This window comes from Copidosoma floridanum, unplaced genomic scaffold, assembly GCF_036245765.1.
Source record: "Copidosoma floridanum isolate Cflo_tuat_1 unplaced genomic scaffold, Cflo_Japanese_pri ptg000020l, whole genome shotgun sequence".
In the NCBI taxonomy this organism is placed as follows: Eukaryota; Metazoa; Arthropoda; class Insecta; order Hymenoptera; family Encyrtidae; genus Copidosoma; species Copidosoma floridanum.
In genome coordinates, this window is record NW_028321897.1 from 36,300,817 (window position 1) to 36,320,108 (window position 19,292).

At 33.7% G+C, this 19,292-nt stretch overlaps 1 protein-coding gene across 3 annotated transcripts in view; it reads left to right on the forward strand.

Moving 5' to 3' along the window:
* Positions 1–19,292, forward strand: part of LOC106641650 (chymotrypsin-2-like) — a 302,182-nt gene that overhangs the window by 76,723 nt on the left and 206,167 nt on the right. For all 3 annotated transcript variants that reach the window (XM_089593855.1, XM_089593853.1, XM_089593854.1), the window contains one exon: positions 3,854–4,189. In XM_089593855.1, coding sequence (XP_089449981.1) covers positions 3,904–4,189 — 286 coding nt within the window. In that variant the 5' untranslated portion in view covers positions 3,854–3,903. The remainder of the gene's footprint in view (positions 1–3,853; positions 4,190–19,292) is intronic.

Below are 19,292 nucleotides of genomic sequence, written 5' to 3' on the forward strand. Positions count from 1 at the left end.
CTTTGACCTTAGGATTTGTTTATTGTCATAGCAAATGCCACAACGATTGAAATTTGTTTACGATGCAAAATAAACGGTAATGTTAAGGAGTTTCCTGTGTCTAAGGTCATTCTTGAAATAAAGATCTATTTCCAATTTTTTCTCCAGTTATTATTTTTCCTTCTATATTTTACTGTTATAATTTTGTGATTTGTAAACGTGTTTTGTGACGGAGTCCATCTGATATAATTAAATTTCTCAGTAATGTCACTAGTGTGCCAGTTTTTAGATTTAGTTCATGCGGTGGTAATTCTTTACGAATATTGTTTAAACTTTTTACCGGAAAATTTAAATAAATATTAATATCTGATTTATTGACCCCCTTATGAGTTGCGTTATTTATACTATGGAAAGTTTTAATCTCTCCAGCTAATTTTTTAAGAATTTTATTATTTAAATAAGAGGTGTTCTCGTTATGCGATGTAAGTATAACACTATTCATCGAGCAGTTTTAAATATTAGAAAATATTTGAGAACATACATCCTCTGAGATCCAATGTATAGGAATGTTAAAAAATGTTCATTTCCCCTTTCCCAATTTTGAATGATAATTTTGAAAATTCTTTATCGTTGGAAAAAATATTGATTTCTAATTTTAAAATTTGGAATAAGTTCCATAAAAATAAAAATTTAATAGTTTGTTCAAGTATAATTTTTCTATTACCATTTTTTATCACTGGGAGGATCTAGCGAAAATCATCTCCTAAAATAACTAATTTATTTCCAAAATACTTTTCAGTATTACAAAAATCTTTTAATGTTCTGTCTTTAATTTCCAATGCTTTTTTAGAATTATTAAAGCCTCATACAAAATAATCAAATGAACTTCTCTTAATTTTTTTTATCTGACTTGAATTTTAAAAATGCACTCTCTATATTATTAAGATCTAAAGGAAGTCTAAAAATTCTATGACTGGTTATTGCCTTTGGAAGCAAAATTAATGCTATGCCAGTCCATGCCATGAAAAATGATTTTTATATTTTGAGAAATAAAAAAATTAATTAACGTTTTATATAAATAAGTTTTTCCTGGCCCTTCAGGATCATCTATAAAGAAAATGATATTTTTTTGTTCGCAAATAATATGAAATATATTTTTCTGGTCATTATTCAAACTTTTATACATCGAGTTAACCATTTTTTTACTGAAACGTATTTCATTATCTATATATTATTCTTCACTCTTCTTTTTTTTTGGTATGGGTAAATTAAAGCATCCACATGATTTATCTTCTGATACTAAAATTTGGTTAGTATGAAAAAGAGCTAAATTATCTTTATTATTAGGAAAACCCTTCGTAAAAAATTCTATGTATTTATTCCATATTTTATTACTTTAAACATTTCCTGAAATTAAAAACCAAGCAAAAAATTGTCCTAATTGATATCGAAACATAACAGCAATTGCTTTTTTAAAAATATCATCAATAATTTTATCATTGCCTATTAAATCCATTGCAATTGCAGTATCTTTAAATGTCTTATAAGTTATTCCTTTATATGTTCTTATGTCTTTGAACAATATCGAACCAGTTTCTTTATTTAATAAAAGTTTAAAAAATAATCTTTTATAATATTTTGGAGATACAATGTTTAATCAACCAATTGCAATATATTCTATCATATTTTTCGTTTAAGATTAATTTTTTGTTTAAGATTCCTATTTGAATTTTCGTATGTTTGAATATCGTTGTTCAAGAAATTAACTATAACGTGAACACTAAATAAATCTAAAAAGCTTTTAATTTTAATACTTGTACCGTAAGTCCCATTTTTGACATTATGTTAACATATTTATCACTACTTTTTGCATTCTGATAATAGTCGTTTTTTACCATAAATTCATAATAATTTTTCTATTTATTTACAACATAAGTGATTACTAAAAATCGAGATTTCATGTGGAAATCTTTGTTACTATACAGAAAAAAAGAAAAAGTTCTGAATAAACAATGTCAGTCCCCTTTTACGCTACTTTTTAAATTGTTCATTTTAAAAAATCTTAAAAATATTAAGTTTGATTTCAAATTACATTTCAATATTAGGAAGTACAAACGATTTTTTTTATTTACAGTGTGAAATACTCTGAAGAAATTATTTCCGTATTCGTCATTGAATCTGAAAATCAAAAATTTTTTCCATCCATTTATATAAATTGATAAATTATAGAATGCATAACAGTAACAAAAATAATATAAACTATACGTTATATAAAATTTAAATATATCACATGTGATTAAAGTAAGTAAAACTTTTTGTTGTTCAGAATTTAATCAATAAAAAAATAATGTATACCTTTTTTCTCTGAACATAACGAAGAGTTTTAAAAAAAACTCTCAACGTACCACAATAGTACCTTCTGGATGGTGTGAAAATTTACTGAATAATGTATCACTAATGCCTAATGATGTAGATTGAAGACTTTTCTTCCTCATGAAATTCTGGGCACCAAACTCTTCCCACTAACTGATAAAATTTAAAGACTCTTCTTTTGAGTAAGAATAGTAGGGATTTGGGGCGCAGAGCGCGCAGGGGGGCGAAGACCCACTAGTTTATATACATTGATGAATAGTATTTTGTACATTTTATATCATTGTATAAATAATTCTGCTACGCCTTTTTTTTATGATGTTGCTTAAAATAGCGTAAAAAGAGAATGAGCAGGGACAAGCAGGCACTGATCCAAATTAAGGGGCTGGCGAGGGGGGCTGAGAGGGGTAATAAAAAATTTTATTTTGTTTATTTTAACTTTAAAATAAAACTTATTTTGCCTTTATTCGAGGAGTGCTAAGAGGTGGCTAAAATAAAAATAGTTGTTTCTTGTTTTGAAGGGTGGCTAGGGGATAGCTGAGAGGTGTCTGAGTATGGGGAGAAAACAATGTGAGGGGGGCTGAGTAGGGGTTGAATGATGACACCAAGGAGTTATATTGGGTTAATTTTCTATTTAAATAAAAGAAATTTTTCCTATTTTTGAGGAGGGACACTGAGTAGAAGGGTTACGGACAGCCCCACCTAAATAAGTATATAATATGGGAGGACATATGCGTAAACATATGTATTTTAATGCATTTGTATATTTAATCCTATTTTTTATCTGATGCTTTTACTTATAAGACTCAATTGGTGAATATAGAATACTATTTATCATTTTTTTTGTTAATTAACATTTATTTGAACTATTAGTGAAGCAAACTGCATGCGTTCCTTTGTTACAATTGAATGTTGTTTTAATTGTTAGGTAACATACACCCTTTTTCTTACAGAGTGTTTTAAATTTTTGTTAAAATTAAGCAATAATTTTTTTTTCCTACTGTTATTTACAATAGTATGTTTCAAAAGTTATAATTTTTCTTCTGTTATTAATGAGAGTAAAATTAAAAAAGTAACAGTATACAGATTTTTTTGCCTTTTAGTACCATTGTTTTGAGTAATAAATTTTAATTATGATTCAAATAACTCTCAAGTCTGCCAGTAAAGTAGTCCTTGAGATTTTATTTTAATGCATCTAGAGAATGAAAGAGTCAGATAAGTGAGCAAACTAAAGAAGTGAGAAAAGGAAAACCTGTGACGAACAGAGCCAATAGTAGCCCGTATAGCTTACAGAGTAAGAAAGACAACAGGAAATTAACGATCGATTTTTTCATGTTCTCTTCTTCTTACGGTATCTTGTAACGCGTTTCATACTTTCTTGGCTAAATCCCCACCTTAATCCGTGATAAGAAACTTCGTTCTAAACATGTTAGCACTGTTTTGACTATAAGTACAATCGCATGTTCTTGAATTGAATGTTGTATCATATGTTTTTGTGTTCCAGAAGGCAGTTCCTGCGATTTAAACAATAATAATAAGAATGGAAAATGCGTAATGCTGCCACAGTGTCCCTTAATGCTTCAACAGATCTTAAGGAAGGAACGTCGCACAAGTAATGACAAACGTTGTGGCTTTAAAGGTTCAATTGAGATTGTTTGCTGCTCAGTAGCAGAGATTGAACGATATGGACGCTTTAATTACTCTAGACTTTACCAAATTGAGCAAACAACTGTATTCAGCACTACAAGCATGCTTCTTTCATCAATAAAAAAAAATTCAAAAACTACTTCATCTTTAACTCATCCAGGAGTTTTTAATTTTCTTCGGCCTGCTGAAATCGGTACTTAACTATTTTTAAGCTATTTTATATTTTTTTTGTCAATATATACCATTAAATTAATTTTATACATTACATTATTGTATTTGTCATTACAATTGGGCACAGACTAAAAAGTCATATTTTCTTTTTTACACCTGTTTGATACTTGAATGGAAACATAGGATTCAATTACCAAGTTTTTTATTGTTGTTAAGTTGTGTTAACATAGTTATACAACATTTCATATAATACTATGTACATCTGTTTTAAAATCTACTGAGATGATGTATTCCAAGCGTGTAGCGTAAGAAATTCCAAAAGACGTCGTAGGATTATACGTATGGTCACAAATAACTTAAAGTTATTTTTAATCAATAATAAGAACTCACTAAAAAAATGGAATATATAACAACGTAAGAGATTAATGGCAGTTGAGCTAAGAAGGAAGGACACAAATTTTAAAACGGAAATAATACATTTCTGCTATGTTAAGAAATAAAAATTATCGGGAAGAAGTTGTGGGACTAAGTTCATAGGTACATAAACGAAGATATAAAGAGTTTTATAACAGAAAGAAACAAGGGCTTGTTGCCTAGCCCACCAAATACGCTAAAGCGTGGGAGTAGCTAGCGCTTAGACACCATTGAATAGGCAGACCCTCGTGTGAAAAAGATTATGTAGGCCTAGTTCGTATCCAAAATATTTGAGTACAATATTTTAGTACTAATATATAGTTAAATGTGTGGTACTATGTAAATATCGTTCTCTCTTTAACCCTTTTTTGCTTGATGCACAATTTTCTTTTGCCCCGTCTTTTCTCTACTGCCCTTCACGCAATTTGTCTTACCCTTCCCCACCATTTTATTTTCTGTGTAGAATCTTTATAAATTAATAACTATACAATATGACACCCACCATAATTTTTCCTTAACAAAAAATTTGCCCATAATTTTTTTTTTTAATTCTCTACTGAAAATTAGTTTTCTAATCATGTTACAAAAAATTATACTTAGAAATATAAATTTTTTCATCCATTGCCATTTACCAATTAAGAGGGACTTAAATGAACTGTATACATACAAATAATGTACATTAAAGTTTATGATAATTTGTCAACTGTACACTGTTACTATCCAGGGCAATATTTAACTAATTTACAGTTAATTAAATAATAACTATTCATTTATTTCGATCGTTTTACGAAAATTTGATTTTTTTCGAATGGCACGTAGTTCAAATTTTTAAACTTTTCACCTAATAGCACCGTCTACTGCTTAATTAGTAGTGACTTCAGGTGTCTCAAGAATACTGCAAGTATTAAAACGACTCTTAGTACATAAGAGGAAATTTACTATGACTCGAAATCATCCACCCGGATCACCTGATCCTTAGCAATCGTGGAGTCTTCGCTCGTTTGGTGGAGCCTGCATACGACAGTGGCTAGAGCCGCATTAAAATTTGATCAATATTACTATACGTTGACACCACAATTTTTCTGTTCTATCTCTTACACTTACCCACTGCCTATGTACATACTCTGGCTCTACCATCCAGAGATCGAGAGAATCAGGTGCCAATCACCTAGCTACCAGATCATCTTGGCTGTGAGTATCACGACCGAGCCACCTACTATTGGCACCAGCTGTAGCAGCAGACCAGATTTCCAATAAAAACACTTTATAATCATACTCAAAGCATCAAGAATAAGGTGCTCATTATTGATGAATCTCGACAACTCAATCAACATATCTGAGGAGGACTTATGCCATCCCCAACTCCCCTTAGCTATTTATAGCCACCCACCCTAACAGACTAGTTAACAATATTTACCTGTATAATACAGTAAAATGTGTAGGCCGTTGCACATAACCTCCCAACTGACCTTCAACCATCAAATCACCTCCCAAAATATCCCTACTTACAGCCTCCTTACCAATTTGGGCAAAATTCAATTTATTTATCCGTTATTTTAAGCCAATTTACGTAGGGTCAAGTCTCTTACAACTTTCTTGCCATCGATCCTCTGATCCCTTAATACAATTTTTACAAAATTTTAGATTTATTTCTTATTGCAAATACATATTTTATTATCTTATAATTTTGCGACACAACAGTATAATTTAAGTATTTGAACAAAAAGAATGTTTTCTATTTGATAATTATTCAAGACATGATAAACTCTTACTTTGTAATGTCATAATTATTACTAAAAGATAAGACCATACAAATAATTATTATGAACATGAGTTCTTATCTTACAAGAATGACTATTAAAGTTATTATTGACTCAACATTCTTTAATTAATTATATACTTGTTGGCTGCGCCCCTCCGCGTGCTCCGCGAAAGAACCCCCCAATTTTTAAATCAGTTAGATACTTCATTTTTTTCAGTTTGCTTTTTGACGTTAAAAAATCAAATAATCTTTGTTAAGTAGTGAAAGAGTCTAAACAGAAGTAGTGTACATTTAATAAAATTCTTCTTATAGATTTTTAAGACAACTTTTTACCTCCAATCGAAGAAAGTATCGAAGGAGATAAAATTTAAAAAACATTTTCGGTCATTTTATTAATTATTTAGTGTTTCTGGAAAAAGAGTCTAATAGGTTCTTTATACTTAACTTTAACATTTTAACATAGAATTCTAATTGGGCCTAAAGGAATGACCAGTTGTAGAACATTTCGATTACCAATAGACTTAAGCAATGTTAAAAATTCGTTTTTGGAATTTAAATCTGAAAAAAAAAGTTGAAAGCAGGAGATTCAATTATATAGGACGAGGCTTTTATGATCCCGAAAAAGCCTTTGAAATAGTTAAAAGAATATGACGTGATTGAGGTGATACAAATATCCATTTTGGTAAGAAATTAATTGTTTTAGGAGGTGATTTTAGACGGATTCATCCAGTTTTAAGAAATAGTAATGGAATCATGATCATACAAGAAAGTAATAAATCATTATATCTTCGATTGTTGTTTCGTATACTAAAACTAAATATCATCTATATTCGTTTGATTAATAGAACAATTTCAAAATAATTATTAGATATTGGAAAAGAAAAAACTAAATTATTTCAAGTACGAAACAAATGAGAAACAACTAATATTTGTTCCCATTTTTTTGGTAAAGATATTGACTTTATAATTAATAGCATTTTACTTACTTTTTATAACAAATATACTTACTTTTTGAATAATGAAATTCCAAATCATGTAAAAAAAATGAAAACATATTACAGTATAGGTCATGCTACTTACAAGTGTCAATAAATCTGACAACGATATTTATATCAATGTTCCAATTGAATTTCTAAACAATATTCGTAGAGCCTGAACACCGCATAAGCTTAATTTAAAAATTGAAGCAATTGTAATGTTGATACAAAATTTAAGTATAGTTGATGGCTTAAGTAACAGTACAAGATTACAAATTACAAAATTACTTAAATACAATATTAAAGCAAAAACTATAACTGAAGAAAAAATTGGAAAGAGAGTTTTTATACTAAAAATAGCTTTTAGTACAGGAAATTTATCACCATTACCTTTTATTTTAGAATGAAAACAATTTCCTTCAGTCTTAGCAGTTTTTGTAACTATGAATAAATTTCAAGGTTTAAGTTTTAATAACGGTGGTATATATTTTTAAAAACTACTGGTTTTGCATGGTCTTTTATACGTCATGTTATCAAGATGCAAAAATGAAAATGGAATCTATATTTAAAAAGAAGCGATAATAATTTATAAATAGAAAATATTGTTTGTATATAAGTTTTTGGCGTAAACTAGTCCAAAATAGATTTAAAAATATTCAACTTCTTTACATTAGCGAAATAATGAAATTGTCTGAAGTAATGCTGCGCTGTTCATTAAATCGATGAATATATGTATTACATTGATGTGACTATTATTTTGATATTTTCTTATGACGATGTGCATTATTTGACATATTTCAATAAATTTAGTTTCTAATTTCTATCTTTTCATAGTAAATAGGGCTACAAACGAGGTTCATGGTTAAAAAATTCTTTATGTTTAATCATTGTTATTTTTTTAGTATAGAAATATAGTTTTTTGTTCTCATACACATTCACTAATTCAATAAATAAGCTCTTGGAAAATTTAAGAGAAAAAAAATCAGTGCACCATAGCACTGCCACTACGGTAGTGTGAAAATGTTCTAATGTGCTAGAAATCAGGGGCTTTCTTCAAACTATAGGAAGAGCTGAGACGGAAGGTAAAAACAGTCGTATAACTAAAAATAACATGAAAAAATATAACCTCATTTAACAATGCGGCTGGAGGGTGACTGAAAGGAGTTCTTTAAAATTGTATTGTATTATCTGATTGTTGGGTTATAAAGTTATGAGAGGGAGTGGAAAGTGACTAAACAAAATTTAACCCACTAAAATTAGGTTAGAACTGACAGTATAAAAATGTGTTAACAAATCATACAGCTGATATAATTATTACATTTAAATAGGAAATAATAATGGGAGGCTAAGGAGTGGTGAGAAGTGGCTGTTAAGAAATTGTAAAAATGCTAAAAGATTTTTAAAAAAAGTGTAAGGTGAGCAGAGAGTGAGGGTGCAAAAAGTAATAAAAATTAGAATGACATGATTACTAATATAATTTTACTATATTTACAGATGCTGCTAATGGAAGGCTATAGAAAGTTCTTTTAAATTGTAAGGAAAACTTATTGGGTTATTTGGATATTGGGTTATGAAATTATTAGAGGGGCGAAGAGGGGTTTTTAGGGAGGCTAAACAAAAATTCAACCCAACAAAAAGTTAAAACTAATACAATTATATCCTATTTAAAGGGGGGCTGAGAGGAGGTAGAGAAGAGGTTGAGGTGGGTCTCATTTATACTAAGTGATGGGATATGGGGAGTTGACGGAGCGATAGTAGGGGGGCTAACTTATAATAAAAACCAATAAAAATTACGTAAAACGTGTTAGAATTTTTACCTTATTGAAAGGGGGGGGGATTAAGGGTGAACTGAGGTGGGACAAAGAGAGGCCAAGGGGGGTAAAGGGGCAATGTGTTGAATAACCCTTAAAAATTAGTATTTTATACATATATAACTTTCCTATAAAATATAATCAGTGTTGGCTTCGTCCTCGCTCTCTGTTTCACATAGCGCGTCATTCAACTGGTTGGCTTGCTCTCCTTCTTTCTGTGCTGTACTTTCATTGCTGTCATCGTCGCTGCTTGTTGGCTGTCTGTTCTTTCTCCGTTTTTTCGTATGCTCACTTGTATCCACTGCACTTTCAGAAGTGCCTTTCTTCTTTTCTGAATGACTTTTGTCATCCTTCCCTCGCTTGCCTCTGTCCACTCTCTTGTCTAGTTTGGACCTATGCTTACGCTTCTCACTTTCCTCGGTACTACTACGGTTCCTTTGTGAGATCTCTACCCTTGACTCAAGTTCTGTATTCATCGTGCTAGAAACTTGTATAAGAGGCGTATAATGTGCATTTTCACCTACGCCTTCTAGATGTAAATGGCCTAATTCACCGTCTGTCGTATCAATGTAATGAGTGTAAATATAATTTTCATTGGTTAGTGCAAAGTGTACACAAATATTTTTCTTAAATTCTTAAGAGAACAGATAAGTACAATAGCTGTTCCCATAGATTGTTTGTGACTCCAAAATTTTCTTTGTTTCTTCCAGCTCTTTACTTTTTTGTAACAAATTAGAATTGCGCAGAGTCGTTCGTTACTCAGTAGTTGAGATGTCGAGTTCGTACAATCATATAAGGTTTCGTACCGTGGTCTCATTCTTCTCTGACTCAGCCATACTCTCCTCGTTATGGGTGTTTTCGCTTACTTTGTCTTTTGTGTCTCTTACTATCTCGCTAGGCTCCCACATATCTATCCTCATTCCTGGTCTGCCTTCTACATCTTGTTTTTTAATGTTAATCATAACTAGAGCCCGCAATTCATTAGACCTTCCCTCCAATAAGTCATGTATATTCGGCTTTTCTTGTTTGTCCATTGAAAATTCCTTCGCTTGTTTCGTGCTTCTTTCTTTTTCTCCTATATCAGTTCTTTGCACTTCTGTAATTAACTCTTGATTTTTAGTTGCAACGCTAGGTAATGGTGTGTCACAATTCGCTATTATTATTTCTTTTGACGGGTTCGTCGTCAGTCGCGTGGCTGAAAAACGTGGTTTGTGTCTGTGCAAAAGTGTCAAGTTGTCGTTTACGTGCTTTCCGTAATTTTTCTTTTTGTTTTAATATTGCTGGCGTGCTTGTAGTACTTATCCCCTTTCGAAAGCCCGGTTCTTCCTTCATGTAGCCTAATTTTCCATCTGCTGGCCCCTGTGAAATAAGTCTTCCTTCATCTGCAACTTCTCGCACTTCCCACTCGTTTTGATCCTTTATTGCTTGTGGTGGCGGCAAATTCTTTTCGTTAGGCTCCTCTGATTCAGAGTCCGCATCACCGTTTTTTTGACCTTCTGTACTCATATCTGAACCTTTTTTACTATTTTCACTGTGGTATCGTGTCTTTTTTTGTGTTATAACGTTCGAGTTTTCTGAGTCGGTGCGTGGATTTTTATTTTCTCCAAATTACCTTGAATTCTTTTCTTACGAGTTGCCCGTACTTTGAATATGCGCACCGGTGGTCCATCGCTATCGGCCGGTTCTTCATTCTCTTGTTCGTCCGCCAGCTGATATAACTCTTGGTGAGGCCGCTCGGGATTCACTTCCCCCTCTTGTAGTACTGGGTTTCGTGATAATGCGTCAGGTGGTCTGTTGTTTACGCCCTGGTGATATAAGACTTTGAACTCATACCTCTTTAGTTCCGCTTTAAACCTGTTAAAACGAATATCTGGTTTTTTAGACGAATAAAAATGCTTAAACGGCTAATGGTTTGTAACCACCGTAAACTTGCGTCCGTATAAATATGGTCCAAATTGCTCTTTTTCAAATACAATTGCCAATAATTCCTTGTTATATGTTGGGTAGCGGAGTTCGCTCCCTTTTAAGGCAGTGAGACGCGTACTCGCACGGTCTATCTTTTCCACTCTCACCCTGACTAAGAATCGCTCCAATCGCGTAATCTGATGCATCCGTCGTAACGATAAAGGGTTTTTCCAAATCTGGGGCGATGAGTACAGGTCCACTGCATAGTGTATCTACGAGAGTTTCAAATGCCTTCTCCTCTTGGTCACCCCATTTAAATGCAGTGCCTGCTTTTAGGAGACTCGAAATAGGCTGGGCTATTCGTGCATAAATTTTGACAAATCACCTGTAGTAACCTACGAATCCTAAAAATTGTTTTACTTTTTTTACGTTCGTCAGTCGAGGATAATTTCTAGCCACTTCAAGTTTTTTTGGGACAATCATTATTTGTCCAATGCCTACAATGTGATTCAGCACTTTCGCTTTTTTTTTCAAGAATTGACACTTTTTAGGTTCAATCGTAAGGTTTGCAGCTGCTAGCCGTTTTAATAGTTTCGTGAATCGTCTCTCATATTCCTCAAGGTCAGGGGCAAAGACCATTAACTCATCGAAATACAGTTCTATTTCATGGCCTTGTAATCCTGCGAGTATTAGTGCAATAGCCCTTAGAAATGTGTTTGGCGAGTCTTTGCACCCCATTGACATTCTCTTGTATTAGTAGTGCCCGTCTGGGCCCGAAAATGCTGTCTTATGTGCATCGTCTTCGTGTATTTCCACCTGGAAAAATCCCGATTTGAGATCCACCACCGTGATGTAACGTGCTGACGCTAGGTTCTCTAAGATATCACTCTGAAACGGTAGCAGGTAACATGAGCCTACCGTAACTTCGTTAAGTAGTCGAAAATCCGTGACTACTCTCACTCTTTTTTCATTGTTTGGCCCCAGTTTTTTTGCCAATATCCAGGTGTTCCAACTATATGGCGAGGTGGAGGGTTCAATCATCCCTTTTTCATTTTTTCATTTTCTTTAATTCGATTCTCATCTGATCCCTTATCGCCGGTGTATATCTAAATCGGGTCTCCACGATGGGTTTGTCTGACGTCGTTATAATTCGATATTTTAAGAGGTTTGTTGCCTTGAGAGGTTCTCCATCAAGGCCAAATACGTAAGGGTTTGACTCGATCAGTCTTCTCACATGTTCTATTTCTTCATCGTTGCAACCGGCTGTGTCAACAAGTTGCATTATTTTGACCACCCTTTTTCGTTTCTCTAACTTCTTTTCGTTTTTCGAAAAATTTTCCGTTTTTTCTTTATCATAATTTTTTCCCTCATGGAATAACCTTATCACTGCTTCCCCCAAGCTTTCGACATTGTCCCCTTCAACGTCTTTTGTGCGATCCCGGTAAGTTTCTTCGTAATCTAGCAGCTTTACTCCCAGAACAGGCACGTATTTTATCTCTTCACTCATATAATAACATTCTGCAACTGTTTTCCCGTTAATATTTCTCGCTATAAAGTTCCCAAATAATATTCCTTCCTCCATCTCTTGGAGGGGTATCCAGCCATATTCTGCTTCATTCTTGCTAATTATTATTCTTCGGGCATAAATTATTTGTCTCGATTTTGCAGATATTTAAAAACACTCCGGCTTTAACAGTGTTATCTCTACATCATCCAATCTAATCATATTCTCAGCGGCGCTTATCTGGCCCCGATATCGCTCAAATGGGGGACAACATGTAATGTGCACTCTAGCCCTTGTAACTGAGCCTGTACTGTGCCCTATGTTTTGCGTGCTCCGTGAGTCACGCCGATAATAGCCACTCGATACCTACTGTCTATTATCATGTCTGTGCTAAGAAAATTTTCCTTTATAATCGAAATATCTGTGCCTGTATCCACATAAAAAGTCGCCTTTCCATTCTTTAACTGTGGTCCCCGTAACTGGACCGATGGTGGCATATGCCCTGTTCCCGAAAGTTTTATAGTTATTTTGGAAAGTTGCTCTGTTTCTTTGTCACACTCTGAAAGCTTGGGTTTGTCATTCTCTGTATATGTGTCCAGCGCCTTTATCCGATTACTCTTTCTCCAGGCCCTCCTGCCTTTCCACGTGCATCTGCCCCCCTGTTGTGTAGGAGTGTCTTTGCACTCTGCAGTATTGCATTCTATACTTTCCCGCTCTGTGTAAGTACTTGGACTGTTGATGCACGATTCTGCCTCCACTATTTTTTGCTCCGCCTCCTGCGGCCTCTCTTTCGCACCTTCTCTTTCACTGGACACGCTTCTCTCCGTTTCTTTCTCTAATTCGTGTTCGACTTTTGGAGCACGCCAAACATCTTGCAAGTTCCTAACTGGGTCCCTGTTGTAGCCGTTCCTGCTGTCTTGATTCTTATTGTTGTTTCCATGACGGTTGAATGTTTCCCTGTTGTTGTCATTATAAGGGGAACCGTAGCCATGGTTGGAGTAATAATTACTGCCCGTGAGATTGTAGTTATTTTATCTGTTATTGTTATTACTCCTATCATTATAATTCGTATTTCTATTGTTGTAATTGCTGTTTCCGTTATTCCCAGTATTTTAATTATTGTTTCTGTTATTGTAGTTGTTGGTCCTGTTGTAGTAGTTATTATTCCTGTTATAAGGCCTCCGTTGGGCCATTGTTATAGCCCCTGTTATAGTTATTATTATTATAATTGTAAGCATTATCATTTCCATTCCCGTAATTATAGGCATTTCTGTTGGTATTGGTATTATCTATGGGTCGGTTATGCCCCTCGTTTCGCTGTCTCTCCTCCTCCTCCCTGTCCTGCTCACGTAAGCGGCAGTCTCTCGCATAGTGTCCCGGTTTTTGACAATAATTGCAGTTTTCTTTTGGTTCTCTCCCATTATCTTTTAGCGTTTTTCTGTCGTTTATCACCGCTAGCAGTTTTCGGCATTCCTCGACTGAATGCCCGGTTTGGCCATCGCAGTATATGCAGCGTTTTACGTTTGCTGTTGCTGCTGCTTTTTGTGCCCCATTGGTGATTTTTGTTGTTCTTTTTTCTATATTTGCCAGATTTACTATTGGCCCCTATTCGGTTGTTGCTTTATTGTGTGTGGGCAGTGTACGTACTGGTATCGCAGGCCGTAAGCTAACATCGCTCTCTATTTTCAGCGCCTCTATAATTGCTTCGAAGAGGGTCCTTGGGTTTAAACATGTAATTTTACGTCTATGTGTTGGGTGCAAGCCACATGTAAATTGCGTCACCCTTTCCGCAGTCATCCTTACCATCCTTTCGAATAGTGGCAGGTTGATTGGGTCCTCATCAAAGAACGGAATGTTGCTTGCCATATGACTGAGCGTGTGCAGAATGTTTAGTTGCGCGTTCTGCGGTCTGCATGGATGAGTATGATTGTGTGTAGCGTACATATCTTCTGTACATTGGGGCGCGGTAAGTGCTATATCACTCCGTAGTCTATCCCTATTCGTATCCGAGTCGGCCCAATTTGTGTAGTTATCAGTTAGTGGCGGTACCGTTACCTTGAATGCGGTTTTTTTTTTTTTTCCAGTTCCTGTCTTATATCTTTTATTCTGTCCCATAGCTGTAGATTATGTACGTCTCCTACCCTGGGGTTTCTTGAACCTTTACATTCGTAACAGGATGCAACGGAAGTTGGCCACTCTGATTTCCCTGGCATGCCCCATTGCGTTAGAAGTAAGTTTGTTTTGTCTGTTCGAGCTCCGCATATCTCTTCAGCCCTCCTTGCATTTCGCTCGCTGACTCCTTTGCCAGAAAGAAGACCCGCTTCTTTGTTCATGCGTCCTATGTTTATGTCTGTGTCACCAGATATATCCTTGTGATCCCTACCTGTTGGTGGCGAATTTTAAATGGTCTCTGTATTCACCTTATTATAGACATTCACCTCCTCTGCTTTTTTTAGCTTCGCTCTGATTTTTTAAAATAAGCCCATCACTATTGCTTTAGTCTTTTCGTCTAGGGCTTCTAGTTTTTCACACCCCTGCGGTTCGAGCTCTTATTCTAACATTTATTCTGTCCTATTTTCTCTTTGTTCCTCTTTACTAGGTCCTGGTCTGCTCATTTTGGTTATCATATTATCATCCAGGGCCTCGTTATCGCTTTCTAACTCATGGGTCATATCACTAAAATAAATAATTTTTCTTACCTTCCTTTTTTTTTATATATGTATATCGTGAGTCGTATCTTCTTTTTTGATTATACTAGATCTTACGTATTCTCCTACAATTGCGGGGCTGCGTTCAATCACTTATGTCGCAGCTTAATAATAAGTGGACGAGAGGAAAAAAAAAATTGTAGAAGGCGAGGTAAGAGAGTACAAGAGCGGTATTCGTCTCTCACTTAGTTTCTTTGATTTTACCCTCTATTTCCGTTAAGTGGTAAATAAGAGAAAGAAAAAAAATTTTGGAAAATCTGTCGTCTATTGTCGTTAAAAAAAAATGATAGTAAATTTTTCAGCCGATATGGATGTGAGTAGTAATTTCCAGATGCTTCCTGTGTCTTACCAAGCCTACTAATAAAATCTCTGATTTATGTTTGTTGTGAAAATATTTTCCTAGTCCACTGCTTATTTTAATCTGTTATTTCACGTGATTTTTGTTTGAGGTTTTTTTTTTTTTTTAAAAAACAAAACAATAAAAAGAAAGAGTGAACTAGATAATATATGTATATATACTAATAATAAAAATTTCCCACGACCTAATCTAGTGAGTGCCTTCCCTATATTGCCTCAAGGGTAAGGGGTGAAATTAATTTTATCATAAATGTACTTACGTGCTCGTAGATATGCACGCCAATAAGAACAAAATTTTGGCAGCCATTTCCCTTCAGCGCTTGCCGCTTATTTCCTTCATCCTGGGATTACCTGCAATTGGTATCCTGGTCTTGTTGGCTTCCAGGCTGTTGTCACCGTTGCCCGTCGAATATGACCGGAACTGTCGTCTTTGATCGGCTCCTCGACTTCCCGATTTTTACGATTTTTAATTGTCGTGTTCTCGCGGCACTGCACTGTGTGTGCTTCTCGGCAGAATTTTTTTTTTTAACGCGTGCAATGAAAGGAAAAAAAAAATTCCGACTCTTACCAGACCCCACACTTAGCACCAAATTTGTTACGTGGGAAAGAGATAGGTAGGAGGTGCGTCGCGAGAATGACCAACAATTGAGTATATCAAGAGCTTTATTCAAATCACCGAAATTAAAGGCAAAGTAGCGCGTGTATTTCCCTCAAAGGCTCGTCGTGTACCCTTAATTCCCAAATGCGCGAATGCCCGACTCCTTGACTCTTGACTCTTGACTCCCTGACCAGTTGACTACCCGAGTGCTGCCTGAGTGCCCGAATGCCCGAGTGCCATGATTTGAAGCTAGCTGGGCCTTATATTAGCTTGTTCCCTACCTGTCAATGCCTTCTTGATAAAGAAGCCCCGCTGTTACTAGGGAGAGTCAGTATGATATGCCTTGCATATCGTACGTTACACTATTAAAAATAATGATATTTATAACATGACAAGTGAAATTATATATAGCGAGCCAAACTCATAAACATAAAAAGAAAAATTGCAGAGAACACTACGTCACATAAATTCTAATTATTTAAAAACAATCTGTAATAAACAAATGCTTGACGACTTATCTAGGAAATAAAAAACTTATTATTTAAAACGTGGGATTTGTTAAGAAAATAAAATATTTTATGTATCAATTATTTACCACAGATTAAGGGCCAAAGACATTTTCAAAATTATACATACCGATTTAAATGGTTCTCATGGAACTACTAGTTTGAATGGCGAGAAACATTTCTTGAGTTTTATCGATGATTGCAGTAAAGTGCTATAAAGTATTGTATTAAGTTGAAAAATCAAGTATATAATTGTTTTGTTGACTATGTTAATTAGGTGGATAGTAAAGCACAAAAAAAAAAGACTAAGATGTGATGATAACAATAAATACATAAATAAGGATATAAGTAATTTTGTAAGCAAGACAGGCATATCTATTAAACCGTATCCATCTGATGTACATGAATTCAATGGAATGGCACAAAAATAAAACAAGGATACTGTGGATGTGTCTAGATATTTACGTAAAGAAGCAAGGATTTATTATAGATTTTGGCTGGAAATTGTTAAAACAGCAGCTTATTTGAAATATAGAATTATCACTAATACTGTTGAAAGAAAAAACCTTCCTTAAATATGCTTGGGGAAGACCCTAGTATAAAGAATTAAAAAATTCATGGAAGTAGAGTTTTTGTGAGAATACTAAAGAAAGAAAGAAATTCCAGATGGAATAAAAAATCAGATTTAGAAATTTTTTTGAGTTACGAAAATGTTGGTTATAAAGTTCTGATAGATAATAAAGTAGTAGTTGCAAAATACGTTGATATTATCAACGAAGGCACAAGTTGTGTTGGTTGATAATTAGAAAATAACATAGTAAAAATGAGTTTAAATGAAAACAATGTTGAAAACAAGAATGGCAATTTATACAAATGGCAATAATGAAAACAAAATTTTTAATTTAAGATGGTCAGCTAAGGAAAGAAAAGAGCCTGATTAATAAAAAGATAACTACTTTGTATATAAAAACACTATACGTAAATAATGCAAATGTTGAGACACTTATTTTTCATAACGATACGATGAATAGTAATACGTCCGAAAATTAGAGAGAGGCGATGAATAGAAACAAATTTTTCAAAAATATTAATAAGACTTGGATTTTTGTAAATTAACCGAATAAATAAATGTATAAAACTACTGAAGAGTTAGAAGGGGCATATACTAAAAAAGCAAACGATGCATTTAAAGCTTGGTTAGTTGTAAGAGGATACGATCAAAATGATTTAATTAATGATATTTATTGACCAGTTGCACGATTGCAAACCTTAGAATTGTTTTTTTCTTATTGTTGCCGAAATAATTTAATTTTTTAACAGATAAGGGTCGAAACAGCGTTCTTAAATGAAAAGGTAAAATCTGAAGTACATGTGAAACAACCATAAGGCTATGATGATGGCCCTAATAAGGTATTTAAATTAGATAAAATGTTGTATGGACAAAAAAAAGCCCAAGAGTTCGGTATGAAAGTCTTAATACTTGTTTAAAAAGTTTTATTTAGAAAGAAGCGAAACCATTGTTGTTTATGGATCTTAAATAACAATGAAGATGATGTATATTTAATTTTTTTTGCGAATGACTTATAAATTTGCTGTAAAAATAAAGAAAAATAGAATTTGGTTAAACAATTATTATGTAAACGGTTTCAAATAAACGATTTAGGTTAGTGCAGAAACTAGACCTGACCTCAGGTTTAGTGTGAATTACACAGGACCACTAAAAAAAAGTGTCAGGGTACCAATAAGTGAATGTAAATTTCTTATGTGTTTTGAGGTGCTAATTTAAAATCTGAAGTCCAAAATGCTCTATCATGTCAGAATTTCTACCTAACCTCAAAAAACACAAAAAATGATTATGAAAATCAGAAATTCGAGGCTCTTAATGCAAAGTAATAAACTACGAAAATTCGAAATGTAAATTAACATTTTTTATAGCAGATGTACCCCATTCAATGTCCAAGTGATACGTGTAACACTGTAAAAAACTTCTAACCTCAAAAAACTAGACAATCCTTACTAAAATGAAAAGCTTATAAGATTGATTCGTAGATATGAATTTATCGGTCTTAGAGACAGTTTCCCACGTATATCCTAATTTAAAATAAGAATTCTGCTTATCAATAGATTTATATCATCAAAATTTAAACCTAACCTCAAAAAATACTGAACACAAACATAAAAACGGCTAAACATGGATATTAAGTGTAAAGTAAATTATTTCTCGTGTATTTTTGCGTGCTTCATCACAATATACAGCTGAAATTGCTCAACTACGTTATAATTCCAACGTAACCTCAAAAACATTTAAACATAGCTTGATACCACTAACGATAGGTATACATTTAAAAGTGTAACCATGCATTTGTCTTTACAACATCAGAATCAAATGTATATCTAAATATGCTGAAATCGATTATAGTATGTTAATCTTATTTATCCTGTGTTTCTTTTCTTCTAACCTCTAAAAGCACTAAAATTTATGTTAGAATGAAAAATACCATCTAAACGTTCAGAACTAGTTAATTAAAACGATCTCTAAAACAGCCTTACACATATTTTACTGTGCTAATTAGGAACCTCTTC